This window comes from Oncorhynchus mykiss, chromosome 25 (genome assembly GCF_013265735.2).
Source record: "Oncorhynchus mykiss isolate Arlee chromosome 25, USDA_OmykA_1.1, whole genome shotgun sequence".
Classification (NCBI taxonomy): domain Eukaryota; kingdom Metazoa; phylum Chordata; class Actinopteri; order Salmoniformes; family Salmonidae; genus Oncorhynchus; species Oncorhynchus mykiss.
In genome coordinates this window covers 36,180,900-36,203,570 of record NC_048589.1, presented here as the reverse complement: position 1 = coordinate 36,203,570, position 22,671 = coordinate 36,180,900, and the positions used below count along the sequence as shown (strand labels likewise).

Here is a 22,671-nt window from a genome sequence, read left to right as displayed (position 1 = left end):
GGCTGCATGATACACTGAATCAAGTGCTCTCAGGGTAGTGGCTGAGGCCTGCATATATATATATATATATATATATATAACATCACTAAAATCTAAAACCGACAGTAATGTACATCGTACCAGCTCCTTCCTGGCCTCAAAAGAAAAACAAGCCTTATTCCGGTAATAAAATCCTATTTTCAGCTTGAGCTTCCTTATCAAGTTCTCTACATGCACAGTGAAGCTCAGCTTATCATCAACCCACACACCCAAATATGTGTACACTTTAACTTGCTCTATAGCATGCCCAGCAATGACATGATTTGTAACATGCCTGGCATTTGAAAATACCATGCATTTTGTTTTACCCGAATTTAGAATCAGCTTTAAATCATACAGATTCTGTTGTATGATGTTAAATGCTCTTTGGGCATTTTCAAAAGCTAAAGATAAACTACTACCACTTGAATAAAGAACAGTATCATCTGCATAAAAATGAACATCCGCTGTTTCAATAAGATCCCCAATGTTGTTGATATACAAAATGAACAACAGTGGGCCCAAAATAGAACCTTGCGGAACACCTGAGCACACCTCTATGGACTCAGATTTACAACCATCCACCATTACACATTGTGTACGATTTGATAGGTAATTTATAAACCAATCTAGAGCATGACCAGTAATTCCACAACATTTTAACCTTTGCACTAACACAGCATGGTCCACGGTGTCAAAAGCCTTCGACAAATCAATAAAAACAGACACACAATGTAACTTCTTATCAAGAGCACAGTGTTGCTGAAACAGTGCTCTGGCCAGCCTAAAACCTGATTGCATTCCATTTATGATGTTGTATTCTTGGAAGTAGACCTTTAGCTGCCTACTAACTAAGGACTCCAGTACCTTTGACAGTGCAGACAATTTTGATATGGGTCGATAGTTGTCAAGTAGCGAAGGATCTACACCTTTCAGAAGAGGGAGTACAAAAGCAGATTTCCATAACTTGGGGATTTCCTTAACATCAAGTGTGAGGTTAAAAATACATGTTAAGGGGGAGCAATGATGTCTGCAGCTAGATGTAGGAGGCGGGGGTCTAGTTCATCAGGACCAGGTGATTTTTTTATTTTATGAAAAAAAATGTTTTGCAGCATTTGGAACTGTTGATCTACAGTTAAGAATGCTGAGATGCCTCCCGGGTGGCGCAGTGGTCTAGGGCACTGCATCGCAGCAATAGCTGGAGGTCCGTGGGGCGACACACAATTGGCCTGGCGTCGTCTGGGTTAGGGAGGGTTTGGCCGGTAGGGATATCCTTGTCTCATCACGCACCAGCGACTCCTGTGGCGGACCGGGCGCAGTGCGCGCTAACCAAGGTAGCCAGGTGCACGGTGTTTCCTCCGACACATTGGTGCGGCTGGCTTCCGGGTTGGAGGCACGCTGTGTTAAGAAGCAGTGCGGCTTGGTTGGGTTGTGTTTCGGAGGACGCATGGCTTTCGACCTTCGTCTCTCCCGAGCCCGTACGGGAGTTGTAGCGATGAGACAAGATAGTAATTACAAACAATTGGATACCACGAAAATTGGGGAGAAAAGGGGGTAAAAAAAATTACAAATTAAAAAAAAAACACTGAGATAATCTAAGCCTATGATGCCCTTCAGAGCTGCTCTCCCTTCACCTGACTACGTTTTCTCTCATAGTCCAAGAGCATCTGGTCATCGCGGTGGTGGCACAGGGCTACTCATTTCTCCTAACTGGAGATGTGGTCTTTTCTCCCTCTCACCTGTCCATCTACTCTCTCACCTGTCCATCTCCTCATTTGAATTCCATGCGGTCACTGTCACTTGTCCACTCAAGCTTGTTGTCATCTATCGCCCACCAAGTGCCCTTGGAGACTTCCTCAAAGAGCTTAACACTTTCATAAACCTATTTCCTGATGATGGCTCACCACTCTTTTACTGGGCGACTTCTACCTCCCAACCTCTCCCTTCGATTCATTTATTTGCAACTCTCTCGTTCCCCTCCTTGCCTTTTGATGTCACCCTTTCCCAATCCCCTCCAACTCACAAGGCAATATGCTTGACCTCATCTCTACTAGATGCTGGCCGTTTACTAATCTCACTGCAACCGCCGTCAAGGTCGAGAATCACTACTTTTGTTTCCTTTTCTGTCTCTCTTTCCTCCAACCCTCTCAGCCCCTACCCAGATGGCCATGTGCCGTTGCAATCTTCGCTCTGTCTCTCCCAGTACTCTCTCCTCTTCTAACCTATCATCTCTCCCTTCTAAATCCTTTTCTCTCCTGTGTAGTGATTCAGCCTCTTCGACCCTACTCTCCTTCCTTTCCGCATCCTTTGACTCACACTTGGCCCTCCCCTCTTGCTTCGTGGCTGAGTGACTCATTGCGAAGTTACAGAACATGGCTGTGGGCAGCTGAGCGAAAATAGAGGAAAACAAAACTTCTGGAGGACCTATCATCCTTTCACTGATTCCTCTTTACCTTCTCTTCCTCTGAATCCACTGCTAATGCCACTTTCTATCACTCTACATTTCAAACTTCTGCCTCTAACCCTAGGAAACAATTTTCTACCTTTTCCTCCCTCCTTAATGCTCCACTCCCTCCCTCTCTGCAGACGACTTTGTCAACCACTTTGAAAAGAAGGTTGATGAGACAGTCCGCTCCTTATTCACTTAGACTATTGAGTCCACTGGTCTCACTCACACAGAACTACCCTACGCCTTGACCCATTTCTCCCCTCTCTATCCCGAGGACATCCTGAGACTAGTGAGATCTGGCCGCCCGACAACCTGCTCGCTCGACTCCATCCTCTCCTCCCTTCTCCAGACCATCTCTGGAGACCTTCTCCCATTCCTCACTTCCCTCATCAACTCATCCCTGACCACTGGCTGCGTCCCCTCTGACTTCAAAATGGCCTGAGTCGCTCCGCTCCTCAAGAAACCAACACTCGACTCATTTGATGTCAAAAACTATAGACCTGTATCCCTGCTTTCTTTTCTTTCCGAAACACTTGAGCGTGTTGTCTCTGATCAACTCTCTCATTATCTCTCTCAGAACGATCTTCTTGACCCTAACCAGTCAGGCTATAAGATGGGTCACTGCTCTCATCTGTGTCCCGGAGGCTCTCCGCACTGCCAAAGCTGACTCTCTCTCTCCTCTGTTCGCATCCTCCTACATCTATCTGCTGCCTTTGACACCATGAACCACACTATGAACCATCAGATCCTTCTCTCCACCCTCTCAGGGATGAGTGTCTCAGACTGCAGACTCTTGGATTGCATCCCACCTGGCAGGCCACTATCAAGTGACGTGGAAAGGATCTGTGTCTGCACCACATACTCTCACTAATGGTGTCCCTCAGGGCTCAGTTCTAGGCCCTCTCCTCTTCTCTCTATACACCAAGTCACTCGGCTCGTCATTTCCTCACATGTTGTCTCCTATAATTGCTTTGCGGATGACGCAACTACTTTTCTCCTTTCCCATTTCCCTTTTCTGACACCCATGTGACGAAATGCATCTCTGCGTGCCTGGCAGATATCTCAGCTTGGATGTCGGCTCACCACCTCAAGCTCAACTTAGAACAAGACGGAGCTGCTTAGAGACTATAAAATGTCCGCAATGCGCTCGTTAGCATTTAGATAGAGAATGCTATGGGATTTTACATGTACTTGTTAGCATTGCTAACCTTCAGATTACAAAGGCTCAGTGGGGTTTGAAAATAGCGCCCCTTGTGTGCAATGCCGGTATTACAGAATATCCTGGTACGGCACAAGGTCGGTATGAAGGTATGACAATCTGAATACCGCCCAAGCCTAACCCCCCCCCCCCCCCCTCCCCCACCTGCCTGTAGCGATTAAGGAGAGACTGTACTGTTCGGGCTGGAGAAAGGGGCACTGTGCAGGGCCTAGGAGCAGACCCGGGTTCAAAGACTATTCAAATTATTTCAAATACTACATATGTGCTTGATTGAGCCTGCTTAGCTTAAATGGACCATTAGAATAGTCCCAAAACATCAAACCCCGCCTATCTTGCACTCCAGGCAGGCTTGAGCAAACGCTGAAGGTATTTGAAAGATTTCGAATAGCGTTTGAGCCCAGGTCCACGACTGTATGGCTTAGAGCCAGCCTGCACGGGGGTCCACGACTGTATGGCTTAGAGCCAGCCTGCACGGGGGTCCACGACTGTATGGCTTAGAGCCAGTCTGGTCCAGGCCTGCATGATGGGACAAATAAGCCATCTATAAAAGTACTATGCCAAATCTCTGTAGGAAAACAGTGCTGCCTCAAACCGACCAGTGCAAGTGCATAACATAATATGTCCATAAAAAATGCTGCTACTGGGAGTTCCTTAAACACAATCCATCGGAGACATATCAACACGTGCATTAAGAGTGGACAGTAGTGTGACATGTAATATTATGGTTAGAGAGTGACTGGGTCTGGTGCTGCCACTACTGCTTCCTTAATGTAAACTTAAGAGAGACACACTTACTGCCTGGTTCTGCTCCTCATCCTATCAGTCAGTCAATGGTAAGCAGTGATAGAAAGCATGAGCAGGGAGGGAGAGAGAAATGACAGAGAGAGAGGTACAGGCCGAGAACGAGAGAGAAAGAGAGCAAGAAAGTGACAGAAAGAGAGAGAGCGCAAGACAGAAAGAGAGAAAAAGTGACAGAAAGAGAGAGAGAAAAAGATAAAACAGTGGCAAAGAGTCAGGAGCTTCAATATCAGGAAAGACAGGTTTCTACAAGATAACCAATGGACCCTGAGGGAGAGCAACTGTCAACTACAATCAATGGAACCTGAGAGAGAGCAACTGTCAACTACAATCAATGGACCCTGAGGGAGAGCAACTGTCAACTACAATCAATGGACCCTGAGGGAGAGCAACTGTCAACTACAATCAATGGACCCTGAGGGAGAGCAACTGTCAACTACAATCAATGCACCCTGAGGGAGAGCAACTGTCAACTACAATCAATGGACCCTGAGGGAGAGCAACTGTCAACTACAATCAATGCACCCTGAGGGAGAACAACTGTCAACTACAATCAATGGACCCTGAGGGAGAGCAACTGTCAACTACAATCAATGGACCCTGAGGGAGAGCAACTGTCAACTACAATCAATGCACCCTGAGGGAGAGCAACTGTCAACTACAATCAATGCACCCTGAGGGAGAACAACTGTCAACTACAATCAATGGACCCTGAGGGAGAGCAACTGTCAACTACAATCAATGGACCCTGAGGGAGAACAACTGTCAACTACAATCAATGGACCCTGAGGGAGAGCAACTGTCAACTACAATCAATGGACCCTGAGGGAGAGCAACTGTCAACTACAATCAATGCACCCTGAGGGAGAGCAACTGTCAACTACAATCAATGGACCCTGAGGGAGAGCAACTGTCAACTACAATCAATGGACCCTGAGGGGGAGCAACTGTCAACTACAATCAATGGACCCTGAGGCAGAGCAACTGTCAACTACAATCAATGGACCCTGAGGGAGAGCAACTGTCAACTACAATCAATGCACCCTGAGGGAGAACAACTGTCAACTACAATCAATGGACCCTGAGGGAGAGCAACTGTCAACTACAATCAATGGACCCTGAGGGAGAGCAACTGTCAACTACAATCAATGGACCCTGAGGGAGAGCAACTGTCAACTACAATCAATGGACCCTGAGGGAGAGCAACTGTCAACTACAATCAATGGACACTGAGGGAGAGCAACTGTCAACTACAATCAATGCACCCTGAGGGAGAGCAACTGTCAACTACAATCAATGGACCCTGAGGGAGAGCAACTGTCAACTACAATCAATGCACCCTGAGGGAGAACAACTGTCAACTACAATCAATGGACCCTGAGGGAGAGCAACTGTCAACTACAATCAATGGACCCTGAGGGAGAGCAACTGTCAACTACAATCAATGCACCCTGAGGGAGAGCAACTGTCAACTACAATCAATGCACCCTGAGGGAGAACAACTGTCAACTACAATCAATGGACCCTGAGGGAGAGCAACTGTCAACTACAATCAATGGACCCTGAGGGAGAACAACTGTCAACTACAATCAATGGACCCTGAGGGAGAGCAACTGTCAACTACAATCAATGGACCCTGAGGGAGAGCAACTGTCAACTACAATCAATGCACCCTGAGGGAGAGCAACTGTCAACTACAATCAATGGACCCTGAGGGAGAGCAACTGTCAACTACAATCAATGAACCCTGAGGGGGAGCAACTGTCAACTACAATCAATGGACCCTGAGGGAGAGCAACTGTCAACTACAATCAATGGACCCTGAGGGAGAGCAACTGTCAACTACAATCAATGGACCCTGAGGGAGAGCAACTGTCAACTACAATCAATGGACCCTGAGGGGGAGCAACTGTCAACTACAATCAATGGACCCTGAGGGGGAGCAACTGTCAACTACAATCAATGGACCCTGAGGGAGAGCAACTGTCAACTACAATCAATGGACCCTGAGGGGGAGCAACTGTCAACTACAATCAATGGACCCTGAGGGGGAGCAACTGTCAACTACAATCAATGGACCCTGAGGGAGAGCAACTGTCAACTACTGTCAACACGTTCTAAACAGTTGGAACAAATTCATGGTTGATGTTAACGAACACCAGATGGCATAAAATACAATAATGACAGAGGTTGATAACTGCACTCTCTCTCACAAGCATTTCCCTACACTCACATTAACATCTGCTAACCATGTGTATGTGACCAATAACATTTGATTTGATATACTATATATCAATTTGATATACTACTAACTATATAGTAAAAAATGACAGCATCAGTATATAAAAGTCTGAAGAACAAGAAACAGATAGTGTATCAGCTAGTGTTTATAATAATCTGGCTGTCAGAGTCCTCTCCTACCTTCAGTAACCTCATCAGTCCCTCTAGCTGGACCATCAGTTCCCGTCTGCTCTCCTGTAGGGCTGACATGCGCCTCTCCAGCTCATCCTTCCTGTGCCTGTTGTCCCACACACACACACACACACACACACACCAGCTGTTAGTCTCTATTGCCTCCTGAAAGGTGAAAGCCTGAAAGTCTGTCAGTCACTAGGCTCCCTAGGGTTGCCTCCTACATGAACAATGATCCGTCCTTGGCCTGAGAAGTCCCAACTGTCTTCCGTTAGGTGGCGTCCCTGAGTGCAGACTGCAGACGCTGAGTGGTGATGATGGAAGACGCTGGTCATTCCCTGAGTGCAGACTGCAGACGCTGAGTGGTGATGATGGAAGACGTTGGTCAGTCCCTTGTCCATGTCTTTCCTAATATCACACCACTACACAGACACAGTCTCTTCTCTGAGCCTGGTTACACTACCTCAGGGTGAGACAACCCTGTTCCTGGAGTGCCACAGGTCCTGCAGGATTTTGTTCCAACTAGGCACCACACCTGACCAACCGAGCTAATTGATCAGTTCAGTGATTGCCTAAATTCAACACACCTGGTCTTCCAGGTCAGTTAAAACACAAACATGAAGCGCCTGCAGCAGTCCAGGACCAGGGTTACCAACCATGGCACTACATTGTCTCTTCTCTAAGCCTGGTCACATTCCAGGGCAACACAAAGAGACAACACACCACTGGCAAGATCCCTTTAATGTGATGAGATGATTGAATAGGTCCATCGGCACCGAAACAATGCAGAGCAGAGCTACAGGCTACGATACAGAGCTATAGGCTACAATACAGAGCTATAGGCTACAATACAGAGCTATAGGCTACAATACAGAGCTACAGGCTACAGGCTACAATGCAGAGTTATAGGCTACAATACAGAGCTATAGGCTACAATACAGAGCTATAGGCTACAATGCAGAGCTATAGGCTACAATACAGAGCTACAGGCTACAGGCTACAATGCAGAGTTATAGGCTACAATACAAAGCTATAGGCTACAATGCAGAGCTATAGGCTACAATACAGAGCTATAGGCTACAATACAGAGCTATAAGCTACAATACAGAGCTATAGGCTACAATACAGAGCTATAGGATATAGGCTACAATACAGAGCTATAGGCTACAATACAGAGCTATAGGCTACAATGCAGAGCTATAGGCTACAATACAGAGCTATAGGCTACAATACAGAGCTATAGGCTACAGGCTACAATACAGAGCTATAGGCTATAGGCTACAATGCAGAGCTATAGGCTACAATATAGAGCTATAGGCTATAGGCTACAATGCAGAGCTATAGGCTACAATACAGAGCTATAGGCTACAATGCAGAGCTATAGGCTACAATACAGAGCTACAGGCTACAGGCTACAATGCAGAGTTATAGGCTACAATACAGAGCTATAGGCTACAATACAGAGCTATAGGCTACAATGCAGAGCTATAGGCTACAATACAGAGCTACAGGCTACAGGCTACAATGCAGAGTTATAGGCTACAATACAAAGCTATAGGCTACAATGCAGAGCTATAGGCTACAATACAGAGCTATAGGCTACAATACAGAGCTATAAGCTACAATACAGAGCTATAGGCTACAATACAGAGCTATAGGATATAGGCTACAATACAGAGCTATAGGCTACAATACAGAGCTATAGGCTACAATGCAGAGCTATAGGCTACAATACAGAGCTATAGGCTACAATACAGAGCTATAGGCTACAGGCTACAATACAGAGCTATAGGCTATAGGCTACAATGCAGAGCTATAGGCTACAATATAGAGCTATAGGCTATAGGCTACAATGCAGAGCTATAGGCTACAATACAGAGCTATAGGCTACAATGCAGAGCTATAGGCTACAATGCAGAGCTATAGGCTATAGGCTACAATGCAGAGCTATAGGCTATAGGCTACAACGCAGAGCTATAGGCTATAGGCTACAATACAGAGCTATAGGCGACAATGCAGAGCTATAGGCTACAATACAGAGCTATATGCGACAATGCAGAGCTATAGGCTACAATGCAGAGCTATAGGCTACAATGCAGAGCTATAGGCTACAATGCAGAGCTATAGGCTACAATGCAGAGCTATAGGCTAAAATGCAGAGCTATAGGCTATAGGCTACAATGCAGAGCTATAGGCTACAATGCAGAGCTATATGCTACAATACAGAGCTATAGGCTATAATACAGAGCAATAGGCTACAATACAGAGCTATAGGCTACAATACAGAGCTATAGGATATAGGCTACAATACAGAGCTATAGGCTACAATGCAGAGCTATAGGCTACAATGCAGAGCTATAGGCTACAATACAGAGCTATAGGCTACAATACAGAGCTATAGGCTACAATACAGAGCTATAGGCTACAATGCAGAGCTATAGGCTACAATACAGAGCTATAGGATATAGGCTACAATACAGAGCTATAGGCTACAATACAGAGCTATAGGCTACAATACAGAGCTATAGGATATAGGCTACAATGCAGAGCTATAGGCTATAGGCTACAATACAGAGCTATAGGCTACAATGCAGAGCTGTAGGCTACAATACAGACAGATATTATAGCCAGATTGCCAATCAATCAGTGAAAGTGCCTGTGGCTATCAAAAGGTTACATAGACTTTCTTTGGGAGTCTCAGCCCTGAATCCACTGGCTGTTAGTACTGTTAAAGGGCTGATGAAGGCATAGAGAGTTAACACTTTACATTAATGCATACTTAATAAATGATTAGTTCTGAGTTTATAAAGAGTGTATTAACATGTGATGAGCATTTATAACACATTTGTTTTAGAGGCATAGATGGGTATAGATGGGTAAAAATGTAGAACTAAAGAACAGATACAGCCCTTGGTTCACTCCAGACTTGACTGCCCTTGACCAGCACAAAAACATCCTATGGCGTACTGCACTAGCGTCGAATAGTCCCTGCGATATGCAACTTTTCAGGGAAGTCAGGAACCAATACACAGTCAGTTAGGAAAGCAAAGGCTAGCTTTTTCAAACAGAAATTTGCATCCTGCAGGACTAATTCCAATAAGTTTTGGGACACTGTAAAGTCCATGGAGAATAAGAGTACCCCCTCCCAGCTGCCCACTGCACTGAGACTAGGAAACACTGTCACCACTGATAAATCCACGATAATCAAGAACTTCAATAAGTATTTCTCTACGACTGGCCATGCTTTCCACCTGACTACCCCAACCAACAGCTCTGCCCCCCCCCCTCACTGGAGTGATATATAGCTCTAGAGCCACAGTAGCTATAGACACACAGCTAGACACACAGTAGCTATAGCAGGAAGATATACAGTGCTTTCGGAAAATATTCTGACCTCTTCACTTTTTCCACATTTTGTTACGTTACAGCCTTATTCTAAAACTGATTAAATACATTTTATTCCTCAATCAATCTACACACAATACCCCATAATGACAAAGCAAAAACAGGTTTTTATAATTATTTGCAAATGTATTATAAATAAAAAACAGAAATACCTTATTTACATAAGTATTCAGACCCTTTGCTATGAGACTCGAAATTGAGCTCAGGTGCATTCTGTTTCCATTGATCATCCTTGAGATGTTTCTACAACTTGATTGGAGTCCACCTGTGGTAAATTCAATTGATTGGACATGATTTGGGAAGGCACACACCTGTCTATCCAAGGTCCCACAGTTGACAGTGCATGTCAGAGCAAAAACCAAGCCAAGAGGTCAAAGAAATTGTCCGTAGAGCTCAGAGACAGGATTGTGTCGAGGCACAGACCTGGGGAAGAGTACCAAAACATGTCTGCAGCATTGAACACAGTGGCCTCCATCATTCTTAAATGGAAGACGTTTGGAACCACCAAGGCTCTTCGTAGAGCTGGCCGCCCAGCAAAACTGAGCAATCGGGGGAGAAAGGCCTTGGTCAGGGAGGTGACCAAGAACCCAATAGTCACTCTAACAGAGCTCCAGATTTCCTCTGTAAAGATGGGAGAATCTTCCAGAAGGACAACCATCTCTGCAGCACTCCACCAATCATGCCTTTTTGGTAGAGTGGACAGATGGAAGCCACTCCTCAGAAAAAGGCACATGACATCCCTTTGAAGTTTGCAAAAAGGCACCTAAAGGACTCTCAGCCCATTAGAAACAAGATTCTCTGGTCTGATGAAACCAAGATTGAACTCATTGGCCTGAATGCCAAGCGTCACGTCTGGAGGAAACCTGGCACCATCCCTATGGTGAAGCATGATGGAGGCAGCATCATGCTGTGAGGATGTTTTTCAGCGGCAGGGACTGGGAGGCTAGGCAGGATCGAGGGAAAGATGAACAGAGCAAAGTACAGAGAGATCCTTGATGAAAACCTGCTCCTATGCGCTCAGGACCTCAGACAGGGTGACAGTTCACCTTCCAACAGGAGAACAACCCTAAGCACACAGACAAGACAACACAAGAGTGGCTTCTGGGAAAAGTCTCTGAATATCCTTGAGTGGCCCAGCCAGAGCCCGGACTTGAACCCGTTCGAACATCTCTGGAAAGACCTGAAAATAGCTGTGCATTGACGCTCCACATCCACACCTGACAGAGCTTGAGAGGATCTGCAGAGAAGAATGGGAGAAACTGCCCAAACACAGGTGTGCCAAGCTTGTAGCGTCATACCCAAGAAGACTCTAGGCTGTAATCGCTGCCAAAGGTGCATCAACAAAGTATTGAGTAAAGGGTCTGAAAAGTTATGTAAAGGTGATATTTCACTATCTTATTTTAATACATTTCCCGATTACTTTCCGAATGCACTGTAGGTGGGTAATGATCTCTCCTATTAGATATAGGTGGTTAATGATTTTTCCTATTAGATTTGGGTGGGTAATGATCTCTCCTATTAAATATAGGTGGGTAATGATCTCTCCTATTAGATGTTGGTGGGTAATGATCTCTCCTATAAGATATACTGTAGGTGGGTAGGTGATGATCCCTCACTTTAGATATAGGAATCTCTCCCTTTAGATATAGGTAGGAAATGATCTCTCCTTTTAGATATAAGTGGGTAATGATCTCTCCTATTAAATAAAGATGGGTAATGATCTCTCCTTTTAGATATAGGTGGGTAATGATCTCTTCTATTAGATATAGGTGGGTATTGAGCTCTCCTATTAGATGTTGGTGGGTAATGATCTCTCCTTTTAGATGAAGGTGGATAATGATCTCTCCATTTAGATATGTGGGTAATGATCTCTCCTATAAGATATACCTTAGGTGGGTAATGATATCTCCCTTTAGATATAGGTGGGTAATGATATCCCCTATTAGATGAAGGTGGGTAATGATATCCCCTATTAGATTTAGGTGGGTAGTGATCTCTCCTATTATATTTAGATGGGTAATGATCCCTCCTAGTATATTTAGGTGGGTAATGATCTCTCCTATTATATTTAGGTGGGTAATGATCTCTCCTATTATATGTAGGTGGGTAATGATCTCTCCTATTATATGTAGGTGGGTAATGATCTCTCCTATTATATTTAGGTGGGTAATGATCTCTCCTATTATATTTAGGTGGGTAATGATCTCTCCTATTATATTTAGGTGGGTAATGATCTCTCCTATTATATTTAGATGGGTAATGATCTCTCCTATTATATTTAGGTGGGTAATGATCTCTCCTATTATATTTAGGTGGGTAATGATCTCTCCTATTATATTTAGATGGGTAATGATCTCTCCTATTATATTTAGGTGGGTAATGATCTCTCCTATTATATTTAGGTGGGTAATGATCTCTCCTATTATATTTAGGTGGGTAATGATCTCTTCTATTATATTTAGGTGGGTAATGATCTCTCCTATTATATTTAGGTGGGTAATGATCTCTCCTATTATATTTAGGTGGGTAATGATCTATCCTATTATATTTAGGTGGGTAATGATCTCTCCTATTATATTTAGGTGGGTAATGATCTCTCCTATTATATTTAGGTGGGTAACGATCTCTCCTATTATATTTAGGTGGGTAACGATCTCTCCTATTATATTTAGGTGGGTAATGATCCCTCCTATTAGATACAGTGTAGGTGGGTAATAAAGCTGGATATGTGGTACCTAAGGAGCCTGAGTTCAGCCAGCAGTGTGGGGTTTTGCTGGGCCTTCTCTGGGGTGGGCTGGGAGGCCTGCTCATGCTCCAGACGTAGCCTCTGGATCTCCTGGAGGATCTCTCTGAGGGACCAGAAGACACAACAAAATGGGGATTTAAAATCTACCGGAAAATGACTTTCTGAAAGCAGATCCCTGTGACCAACATAAACTGAACTCTATTTACTTATAATTCACAAAATTCTTAAATTATGAGCATACAATAAATCTGATTAACTAATAGAGAAAATATTTAGTAGTTTTTTAAAATTGCCTAATGTTTCTTCATAAAGTGACAGTCAAATACATTCCCACCTGTTTTTGTTTTCTAGTTCTGCTATTAGCTGCCTCTGTTGTTTGTTGGCATCTAAGTTGAAACTCAGATCGGTTGGAGGACATTGCTAAAAGACAAAATTGCACATTAAAAAGAGTTAACAAAACTGAGCGAATAAAAGAGAAACACATCAAACATGATCTTACTGCCCAGAAGTAAAAGTCCTGTGTGCTGTGCTTTAGACTTTTGGGTGACTATTCTAACATCTGGCCATGTCAGCCAACCTGCACTTTTATTTGATCTTTCACGTTGATAATATACACTGTGGGTAATGATTATGTTAGTCTCTGGTGACAGTACACTGTGGGTAATGATTATGTTAGTGTCTGGTGACAGTACACTGTGGGTAATGATTATGTTAGTGTCTGGTGACAGTACACTGTGGGTATGTTAGTGTCTGGTGACAGTACACTGTGGGTAATGATTATGTTAGTGTCTGGTGACAGTACACTGTGGGTAATGATTATGTTAGTGTCTGGTGACAGTACACTGTGGGTAATGATTATGTTAGTGTCTGGTGACAGTACACTGTGGGTAATGATTATGTTAGTGTCTGGTGACAGTACACTGTGGGTAATGATTATGTTAGTGTCTGGTGACAGTACACTGTGGGTAATGATTATGTTAGTGTCTGGTGACAGTACACTGTGGGTAATGATTATGTTAGTGTCTGGTGACAGTACACTGTGGGTAATGATTATGTTAGTGTCTGGTGACAGTACACTGTGGGTAATGATTATGTTAGTGTCTGGTGACAGTACACTGTGGGTAATGATTATGTTAGTGTCTGGTGACAGTACACTGTGGGTAATGATTATGTTAGTGTCTGGTGACAGTACACTGTGGGTAATGATTATGTTAGTGTCTGGTGACAGTACACTGTGGGTAATGATTATGTTAGTGTCTGGTGACAGTACACTGTGGGTAATGATTATGTTAGTGTCTGGTGACAGTACACTGTGGGTAATGATTATGTTAGTGTCTGGTGACAGTACACTGTGGGTAATGATTATGTTAGTGTCTGGTGACAGTACACTGTGGGTAATGATTATGTTAGTCTCTGGTGACAGTACACTGTGGGTAATGATTATGTTAGTGTCTGGTGACAGTACACTGTGGGTAATGATTATGTTAGTGTCTGGTGACAGTACACTGTGGGTAATGATTATGTTAGTGTCTGGTGACAGTACACTGTGGGTAATGATTATGTTAGTGTCTGGTGACAGTACACTGTGGGTAATGATTATGTTAGTGTCTGGTGACAGTACACTGTGGGTAATGATTACGTTAGTGTCTGGTGACAGTACACTGTGGGTAATGATTATGTTAGTGTCTGGTGACAGTACACTGTGGGTAATGATTATGTTAGTCTCTGGTGACAGTACACTGTGGGTAATGATTATGTTAGTGTCTGGTGACAGTACACTGTGGGTAATGATTATGTTAGTCTCTGGTGACAGTACACTGTGGGTAATGATTATGTTAGTGTCTGGTGACAGTACACTGTGGGTAATGATTATGTTAGTGTCTGGTGACAGCCTTAACATCATCTGCTTTGGTTCTGGGTGCAGAGAGGATTGTTCTGTTCATGGACATTCTGCAGTTACATAATAAGAAGTGGATAAATAAAGGCTGACAGAATACCACCCTGGGGCAGCCTATACACATACACACGTGCACGCACACACACTCACTACTCACTGTGGAGCAACTCACTGTGGAGTTGCCTGCCTCTGCTGCAAGGCGCGCTGCATAGCGAGCAATGAGACGATGCTCCTCTTCTAGCCTGCTGGGACTCTCTAAGACACTGGAGAGAGAGCGAGCTTCTGTGAGTGTAATGTTTACTGTTAATTTTTGTTTATTTCACTTTTGCGTATGTTAACATACAGTGGGGCAAAAAAGTATTTAGTCAGCCACCAATTGTGCAACTTCTCCCACTTAAAAAGATGAGAGAGGCCTGTAATTTTCATCATAGGTACACTTCAACTATGACAGACAAAATGAGAAAAAAAACAACAGAAAATCACATTGTAGGATTTTTAATGAATTTATTTGCAAATTATGGTGGAAAATACGTTTTTGGTCACTTACAAACAAGCAAGATTTCTGGCTCTCACAGACCTGTAACTTCTTCTTTAAGAGGCTCCTATGTCCTCCACTCGTTACCTGTATTAATGGCACCTGTTTGAACTTGTTATCAGTGTAAAAGACATCTGTCCACAACCTCAAACAGTCACACTCCAAACTCCACTATGGCCAAGACCAAAGAGCTGTCAAAGGACACCAGAAACAAAATTGTAGACCTGCACCAGGCTGGGAAGACTGAATCTGCAATAGGTAAGCAGCTTGGTTTGAAGAAATCAACTGTGGGAGCAATTATTAGGAAATGGAAGACATACAAGACCACTGATAATCTCCCTTGATCTGGGGCTCCTCGCAAGATCTCACCCCGTGGGGTCAAAATGATCACAAGAACGGTGAGCAAAAATCCCAGAACCACACGGGGGGACCTAGTGAATGACCTGCAGAGAGCTGGGACCAAAGTAACAAAGCCTACCATCAGTAACACACTACGCCGCCAGGGACTCAAATCCTTCAGTGCCAGACATGTCCCCCTGCTTAAGCCAGTACATGTCCAGGCCCGTCTGAAGTTTGCTAGAGAGCATTTGGATGATCCAGAAGAAGATTGGGAGAATGTCATATGGTCAGATTAAACCAAAATATAACTTTTTGGTAAAAACTCAACTCGTCGCGTTTGGAGGACAAAGAATGCTGAGTTGCATCCAAAGAACACCATACCTACTGTGAAGCATGGGGTGGAAACATTATGCTTTGGGGCTGTTTTTCTGCAAAGGGACCAGGACGACTGATCCGTGTAAAGGAAAGAATGAATGGGGCCATGTATTGTGAGATTTTGAGTGAAAACCTCCTTCCATCAGCAAGGGCATTTTTCAGCATGACAATGATCCCAAACACACCGCCCGGGCAACGAAGGAGTGGCTTCGTAAGAAGCATTTCAAGGTCCTGGAGTGGCCTAGCCAGTCTCCAGATCTCAACCCCATAGAAAATCTTTGGAGGGAGTTGAAAGTCTGTGTTGCCCAGCAACAGCCCCAAAACATAACTGCTCTAGAGGAGATCTGCATGGAGGAATGGGCCAAAATACCAGCAACAGTAGTGTGTGAAAACCTTGTGAAGACTTACAGAAAACGTTTGACCTCTGTCATTGCCAACAAAGGGTATATAACAAAGTATTGAGACAAACTTTTGTTATTGACCAAATACTTATTTTCCACCATAATTTGCAAATAAATTAATTAAAAATCCTCCAATGTGATTTTCTGGATTTTTTTTCTCATTTTGTCTGTCATAGTTGAAGTGTACCTATGATGAAAATTACAGGCCTCTCTCATCTTTTTAAGTGGGAGAAGTTGCACAATTGGTGGCTGACTAAATACTTTTTTGCCCCACTATATGTAGATATTCCATAAAAAACATGCTGTTTCCAGCTACAATAGTAATTTACAACATTAACAATGTCTACACTGTATTCCTGATCAACTTGATGTTATTTTAATGGACAAAAAAAAGTGATTTTCTTTGAAAAAACAAGGACATTTCTAAGTGACCCCAAACTTTTTAACGGTAGTGTATATATAATACGTACAGTTGAAGTCAGAAGTTTACATACACTTATGTTGCAGTCATTAAACCTCATTTTTCAACCACCCCACAAATTTCTTGTTAACAAACTATTGTTCTGGCAAGTCGGTTAGGACATCTACTTTTTCCAACAATTATTTACAGACAGATTATTTCACTGTATCACAATTCTAGTGGGTCAGAGGTTTACATACACTAAGTTGACTGCCTTTAACCAGCTTGGAAAAATCCAGAAAATTATGTAATGGCTTTAGAAGCTTCCGATAGGCTAATTGACTTTATTTGAGTCAATTGGAGGTGTACCTGTGGATGTACACAGGCAAGGATATTGCTGCCAGTAAGATTGCACCTAAATCAACCATTTATCGGATCATCAAGAACTTCAAGGAGAGCGGTTCAATTGTTGTGAAGAAGGCTTCAGGGCGCCCAAGAAAGTCCAGCAAGCGCCAGGACCGTCTCCTAAAGTTGATTCAGCTGCGGGATCGAGGCACCACCAGTACAGAGCTTGCTCAGGAATGGCAGCAGGCAGGTGTGAGTGCATCTGCACACACAGTGAGGCGAAGACTTTTGGAGGATGGCCTGGTGTCAAGAAGGGCAGCAAGGAAGCCACTTCTCTCCAGGAAAAACATCAGGGACAGACTGATATTCTGCAAAAGGTACAGGGATTGGACTGCTGAGGACTGGAGTAAAGTCATTTTCTCTGATGAATCCCCTTTCCGATTGTTTGGGGCATCCGCAAAAAAGCTTGTCCGGAGAAGACAAGGTGAGTGCTACCATCAGTTCTGTGTCATGTCAACAGTAAAGCATCCTGAGACCATTCATGTGTGGGGTTGCTTCTCAGCCAAGGGAGTGGGCTCACTTACAATTTCGCCTAAGAACACAGCCATGAATAAAGAATGGTACCAACACATCCTCCGAGAGCAACTTCTCGCATCCATCCAGGAACAGTTTGGTGACGAACAATGCCTTTTCCAGCATGATGGAGCACCTTGCCATAAGGCAAAAGTGATAACTAAGTGGCTCGGGGAACAAAACATTGATATTTTGGGTCCATGGCCAGGAAACTCCCCAGACCTTAATCCCATTGAGAACTTGTGGTCAATCCTCAAGAGGCGGGTGGACAAACAAAAACCCACAAATTCTGACAAACTCCAAGCATTGATTATGCAAGAATGGGCTGCCATCAGTCAGGATGTGGTCCAGAAGTTAATTGACAGCATGCCAGGGCGGATTGCAGAGGTCTTGAAAAAGAAGGGTCAACACTGCAAATATTGACTCTTTGCATCAACTTCATGTAATTGTTAATAAAAGCCTTTGACACTTATGAAATGCTTGTAATTATACTTCAGTATTCCATAGTAACATCTGACAAAAAAAAGTCCCCGCAGGAGGCCTTTTGGCTTTTGGTAGGCCGTTAAGAACAAATAAGAATTTGTTCTTAACATACTTAGTTAGCCTAGTTAAATAAAGGTTAAATAAAATAAACAAACAATACAGCAACAGGACACAATTTTCAGATTCCACTTCTCTGCTCATTCCAAACCATTTACCCGGAAAAGTCAACTATGTGTGTGACTTTGGTTTTCATGCAGATTGGGTCTGAACAGATGTCTGTGCTTCTTGCGTTCAAATTGTAATTATGTTCTGCACCACCCAATTTTTTAAAAATCTAGTTGATGATCCCTGCTTTAGATTCAGTTTCTGAGAGGTCAGTCCAGGGGTGTAATCATTAGTCCAAACAGTTAAACAATAGTTTCTATTGGACAAATTCAGGTAGGTCCCTCCCCGTTTCGTTCTGTTTGGTTCCTAGTAAATACACACCTGTTGAGACCCAACTATGACTTAAATTTCAAGCCCTTCAGTTTGTGCCCTCCCCCCAGTACTTTCCAGTGTGTCATGGAGTGCATGTTTAGAGTCTGTCACTACCAATCTGTCCCTTTGGCTTTACATCAATGGAGAGTTTGTGTCGGGGAAACCAGCCCTAGGAGTCAGTATTAAGTCTGAGAGGTCAGTCCTGTTAGAAACCAACTATGGTTTTATATCCGGCTTTAGAACTCTAGATTGAGTTCTGAGTGGTCAATTGAAAGTTATACATTAACGAACATCTGAGTGGTTTCTAGAACAGAGCACATTAAAGAGCTGGCCTGTTAGTTGTTCCGCTAAGGGTCATTCTTCTACAGACCACTCTGAGTCTCGCTGCTTCTGCTTCGTCAGACAGAGAGGTTCTTGGCACCACTCCAGCTGCTACCTGCAGACAATGGCCTGGTCCTATGCCCGTTTGTGCTGTCGTGTCTTGGTAACCTCCATGTTCACAGACAACCTTGTCTGCTAGCTTGGCCCCAGATCAGTTTGTGCTGTCTTGTCTTAGTAACCTCTATGGTTGTTGTCATGTTAAATAATAGCCTCTTCCTAGATCTGTTTGTGTTGTCATGCCAATTCTTATCGTCTTTGTCATGGCCTGGTCCCAAATCCACTGTGCTGTCCTGCCAACTCCTATAGTCATTGTCATACCAAACTGGCATGACAATAACTATAGCAGTTGGCAAGACAGAACATCGAGATCTAGGAGAAAGTTTGCAACCAAGGGCCGCAGCTCTGTGGATGAATGTGCTGTGTAGAGCCTCTCATAAGACCGAAAAAAATACACATTTCTTATTCACATTGGACAATAAAGTAGTTTGTTGTTGTTAGGTGCTACTACAAAATATTACATGACTGCACATACACACAATCTGTTTATCAACACAATCACATCTCTATCTCTCTCACTCTCCCAGCCTCCGTCTCTCATACAGATAGATGCCTGTTATTATAATGTAGCCAATGTAACATTCACTGAAGACATTTTAGTCAATTAGCAGACCCTCTTATCCAGAGTAATTTACAATTAGTTCATTCATCTTAAAATAGCTAAGTGGGCCAACCACATATCAGCAGATTCAATACCAGTTGTAACAAACAGTTCAAGTGGGAGTATAAGTGTTCTCAACTTGGGGCGACAACAGTATTGACTCCACCCTCCTAGCACGTTGAGTCTGAGTTCCTATCTGGTGGTGTTTCGGTCAATACTCCGTTAACTCCAAAATAAAACTAATCGAGCTGTCCAAAAGCAAATCATATTTTTTGATTTCTCTGGCACTGTGGTTGTGATTGAGTATTAGGTCATAAATTGTGAGGTGGTCCTTGGAAGACAAGTGCTGAGGGACCTCTCTGTCGGAAAGCTGGTAGGAGGAGGGAGAAGTTGCTTTGTCAGCAGACACAGAGAATCGCTTCAGGTGCAAGACGGATTCTGTAAAAGTTGGGCCTATAATCACACACATTTTTTACTTAAAAAATGTCAAATCTCTAAACTCTAAAAGACAAAATAGCATCATCAACTAGAATCAGGAATTATATATATATATATAATATATATATATATATAAATATTACACTGTATAACTTGGGACATAAAACAATGAAGATACTGTAGGCAGTGTTTTTTAATGTGAGAGCTCTAGTGAGAGAGTTCCTATGTTTTTATAACATACAGTATATGGCAAATAAACTTGAAGCTTGAATTCTTTTGGTGCATGACACTCAGCTAAGAGCCAGTGAGTTAAAGCAAAGGCCCATTTCTCAGCTGTAGTGACATCTCGGACGTCCTTCAGTGGAAGACAAGCAGAACACAGTAATAATGACATGGATTCATATTTACAAAGGAAAAGTGACAGTATGTCAGCGCACACAATCAGACGCTAGGAGGATCTGGGAGGGGACAGACTGGATTGCTGCTTCGCAAACACACACAAGTATACATGAACGCGCATGCGCACACACACTTCCTTAGTTTGCTTCTGATCTGATAATGCGAGAGAAAACACTACCTTGTCTCCTGGGATCACTGCTTTTTTCAGCATGTACTCCATGCTCTCTCACACACACCTCCTGTTGACCTCCCTCATCTAAATGCACACAGCATCATGTAACTTCTATAGCGACTGCCTGGGGTGACGATAGAACGACAAGTCAGCTTCCTTTAGACTGCCTGCTGACACGAATCTAAATACTGTGTGTGTGTGTGTGTGAGTGTGTGTGAGTGAGTGAGTGAGTGAGTGAGTGAGTGAGTGAGTGAGTGAGTGAGTGTGAGAGAGAGAGAGCATGCAGTACGTGCTGAAAAAAGCAGTGATCCCAGGAGATACGGTAGTGTTTTCTTTAGCATTATCAGATCAGAAGCAAACTAAGGAAGTGTGTGTGTGTGTGTGTGGGTGGATGTCCTCCTGGAGGAGAATGTGTTCTGAGTCTTGCCTCTCAAATTGCCCCGGAGCTGCTGCCAATGCCTGCCTACATCGCGGTACTACATGGGGTACTACACGCGCCGGTACTGGGGTACTACACACGGTACTATTCTACTTCTAATGACAAAGCCATTGAACCCTTGCATACATGTTACTTCAATCAACTGTTGTTAAGGACTTCTTTCTGCTATATCAGTAAACAAATAATAATGAGTTGTCTCAGGACTCAAGGGGAAGACATCTTTAAAGACACAGGGGAAGACATCTTTAAAGACACAGGGGAAGACATCTTTAAAGACACAGGGGAAGACATCTTTGGAGACACAGGGGAAGACATCTTTGGAGACACAGGGGAAGACATCTTTGGAGACACAGGGGAAGACATCTTTGGAGACACAGGGGAAGACATCTTTGGAGACACAGGGGAAGACATCTTTGGAGACACAGGGAAAGACATCTTTGGAGACACAGGGGAAGACATCTTTGGAGACACAGGGGAAGACATCTTTGGAGACACAGGGAAAGACATCTTTGGAGACACAGGGAAAGACATCTTTAAAGACACAGGGGAAGACATCTTTAAAGACACAGGGGAAGACATCTTTGGAGACACAGGGGAAGACATCTTTGGAGACACAGGGGAAGACATCTTTGGAGACACAGGGAAAGACATCTTTGGAGACACAGGGAAAGACATCTTTAAAGACACAGGGGAAGACATCTTTAAAGACACAGGGGAAGACATCTTTAAAGACACAGGGGAAGACATCTTTAAAGACACAGGAGCAGGACATAAGAGGCTAGTAGCAGTTTGTGTTCTGCGAGGAACTCAGAGGAAATACAGTAAGTTAGAAATGATAGCTAGCTATAGGGGAATATCAAAGCCAATACTGAGGCACTTACCTTTGAGTAGGAGTAGGTACACCAGAGGACATGAACATTGTGTTGTTCATGTTGTTGGCTACTGGCTTCGGCTGACTGCAGTAAAACACAAGATTACACCACTTTATTTTTACACTGTGAACACAGACTTATACACCGAATATGGGGTTAGATTACATTACTGTAGGAGTCCTGAATATACCACCATGACTGTAAGCATTATCATACAAAACTACTGTGCTGTATGTAGTAACAAAAGATTACACCACTTTATTGCTACACTGTATGCGAAATCGTAATACATTTTTTTAAATATATATTCTTTTTTATCCCTTTTTCTCCCCAATTTCGTGGTATTCAATTGGTAGTTACAGGCTCTCTCTGTTGTCCCATCGCTGTGACTCCCGTACGGACTCGGGAGAGGCGAAGTTCGAGAGCCGTGCGTCCTTCGA

The 22,671-nt window shown here is 43.5% G+C and overlaps 1 protein-coding gene across 18 annotated transcripts in view; it reads right to left on the bottom strand.

Annotated features, from left to right (window-relative positions):
* Nucleotides 1-22,671, bottom strand: part of LOC110505843 (dystrobrevin beta) — a 61,331-nt gene that overhangs the window by 9,175 nt on the left and 29,485 nt on the right. For 10 of the 18 annotated variants that reach the window (XM_036962289.1, XM_036962290.1, XM_036962287.1 and 7 more), the window contains 6 exons: nt 22,241-22,315; nt 15,102-15,207; nt 13,382-13,467; nt 13,037-13,150; nt 6,906-7,002; nt 4,482-4,502 (listed from right to left, as the gene is read on the bottom strand). In XM_036962289.1, coding sequence (XP_036818184.1) covers nt 4,482-4,502; nt 6,906-7,002; nt 13,037-13,150; nt 13,382-13,467; nt 15,102-15,207; nt 22,241-22,315 — 499 coding nt within the window. The remainder of the gene's footprint in view (nt 1-4,481; nt 4,503-6,905; nt 7,003-13,036; nt 13,151-13,381; nt 13,468-15,101; nt 15,208-22,240; nt 22,316-22,671) is intronic. The other 8 variants (XR_005039457.1, XR_005039458.1, XR_005039455.1 and 5 more) reach the window with 4 other exon arrangements.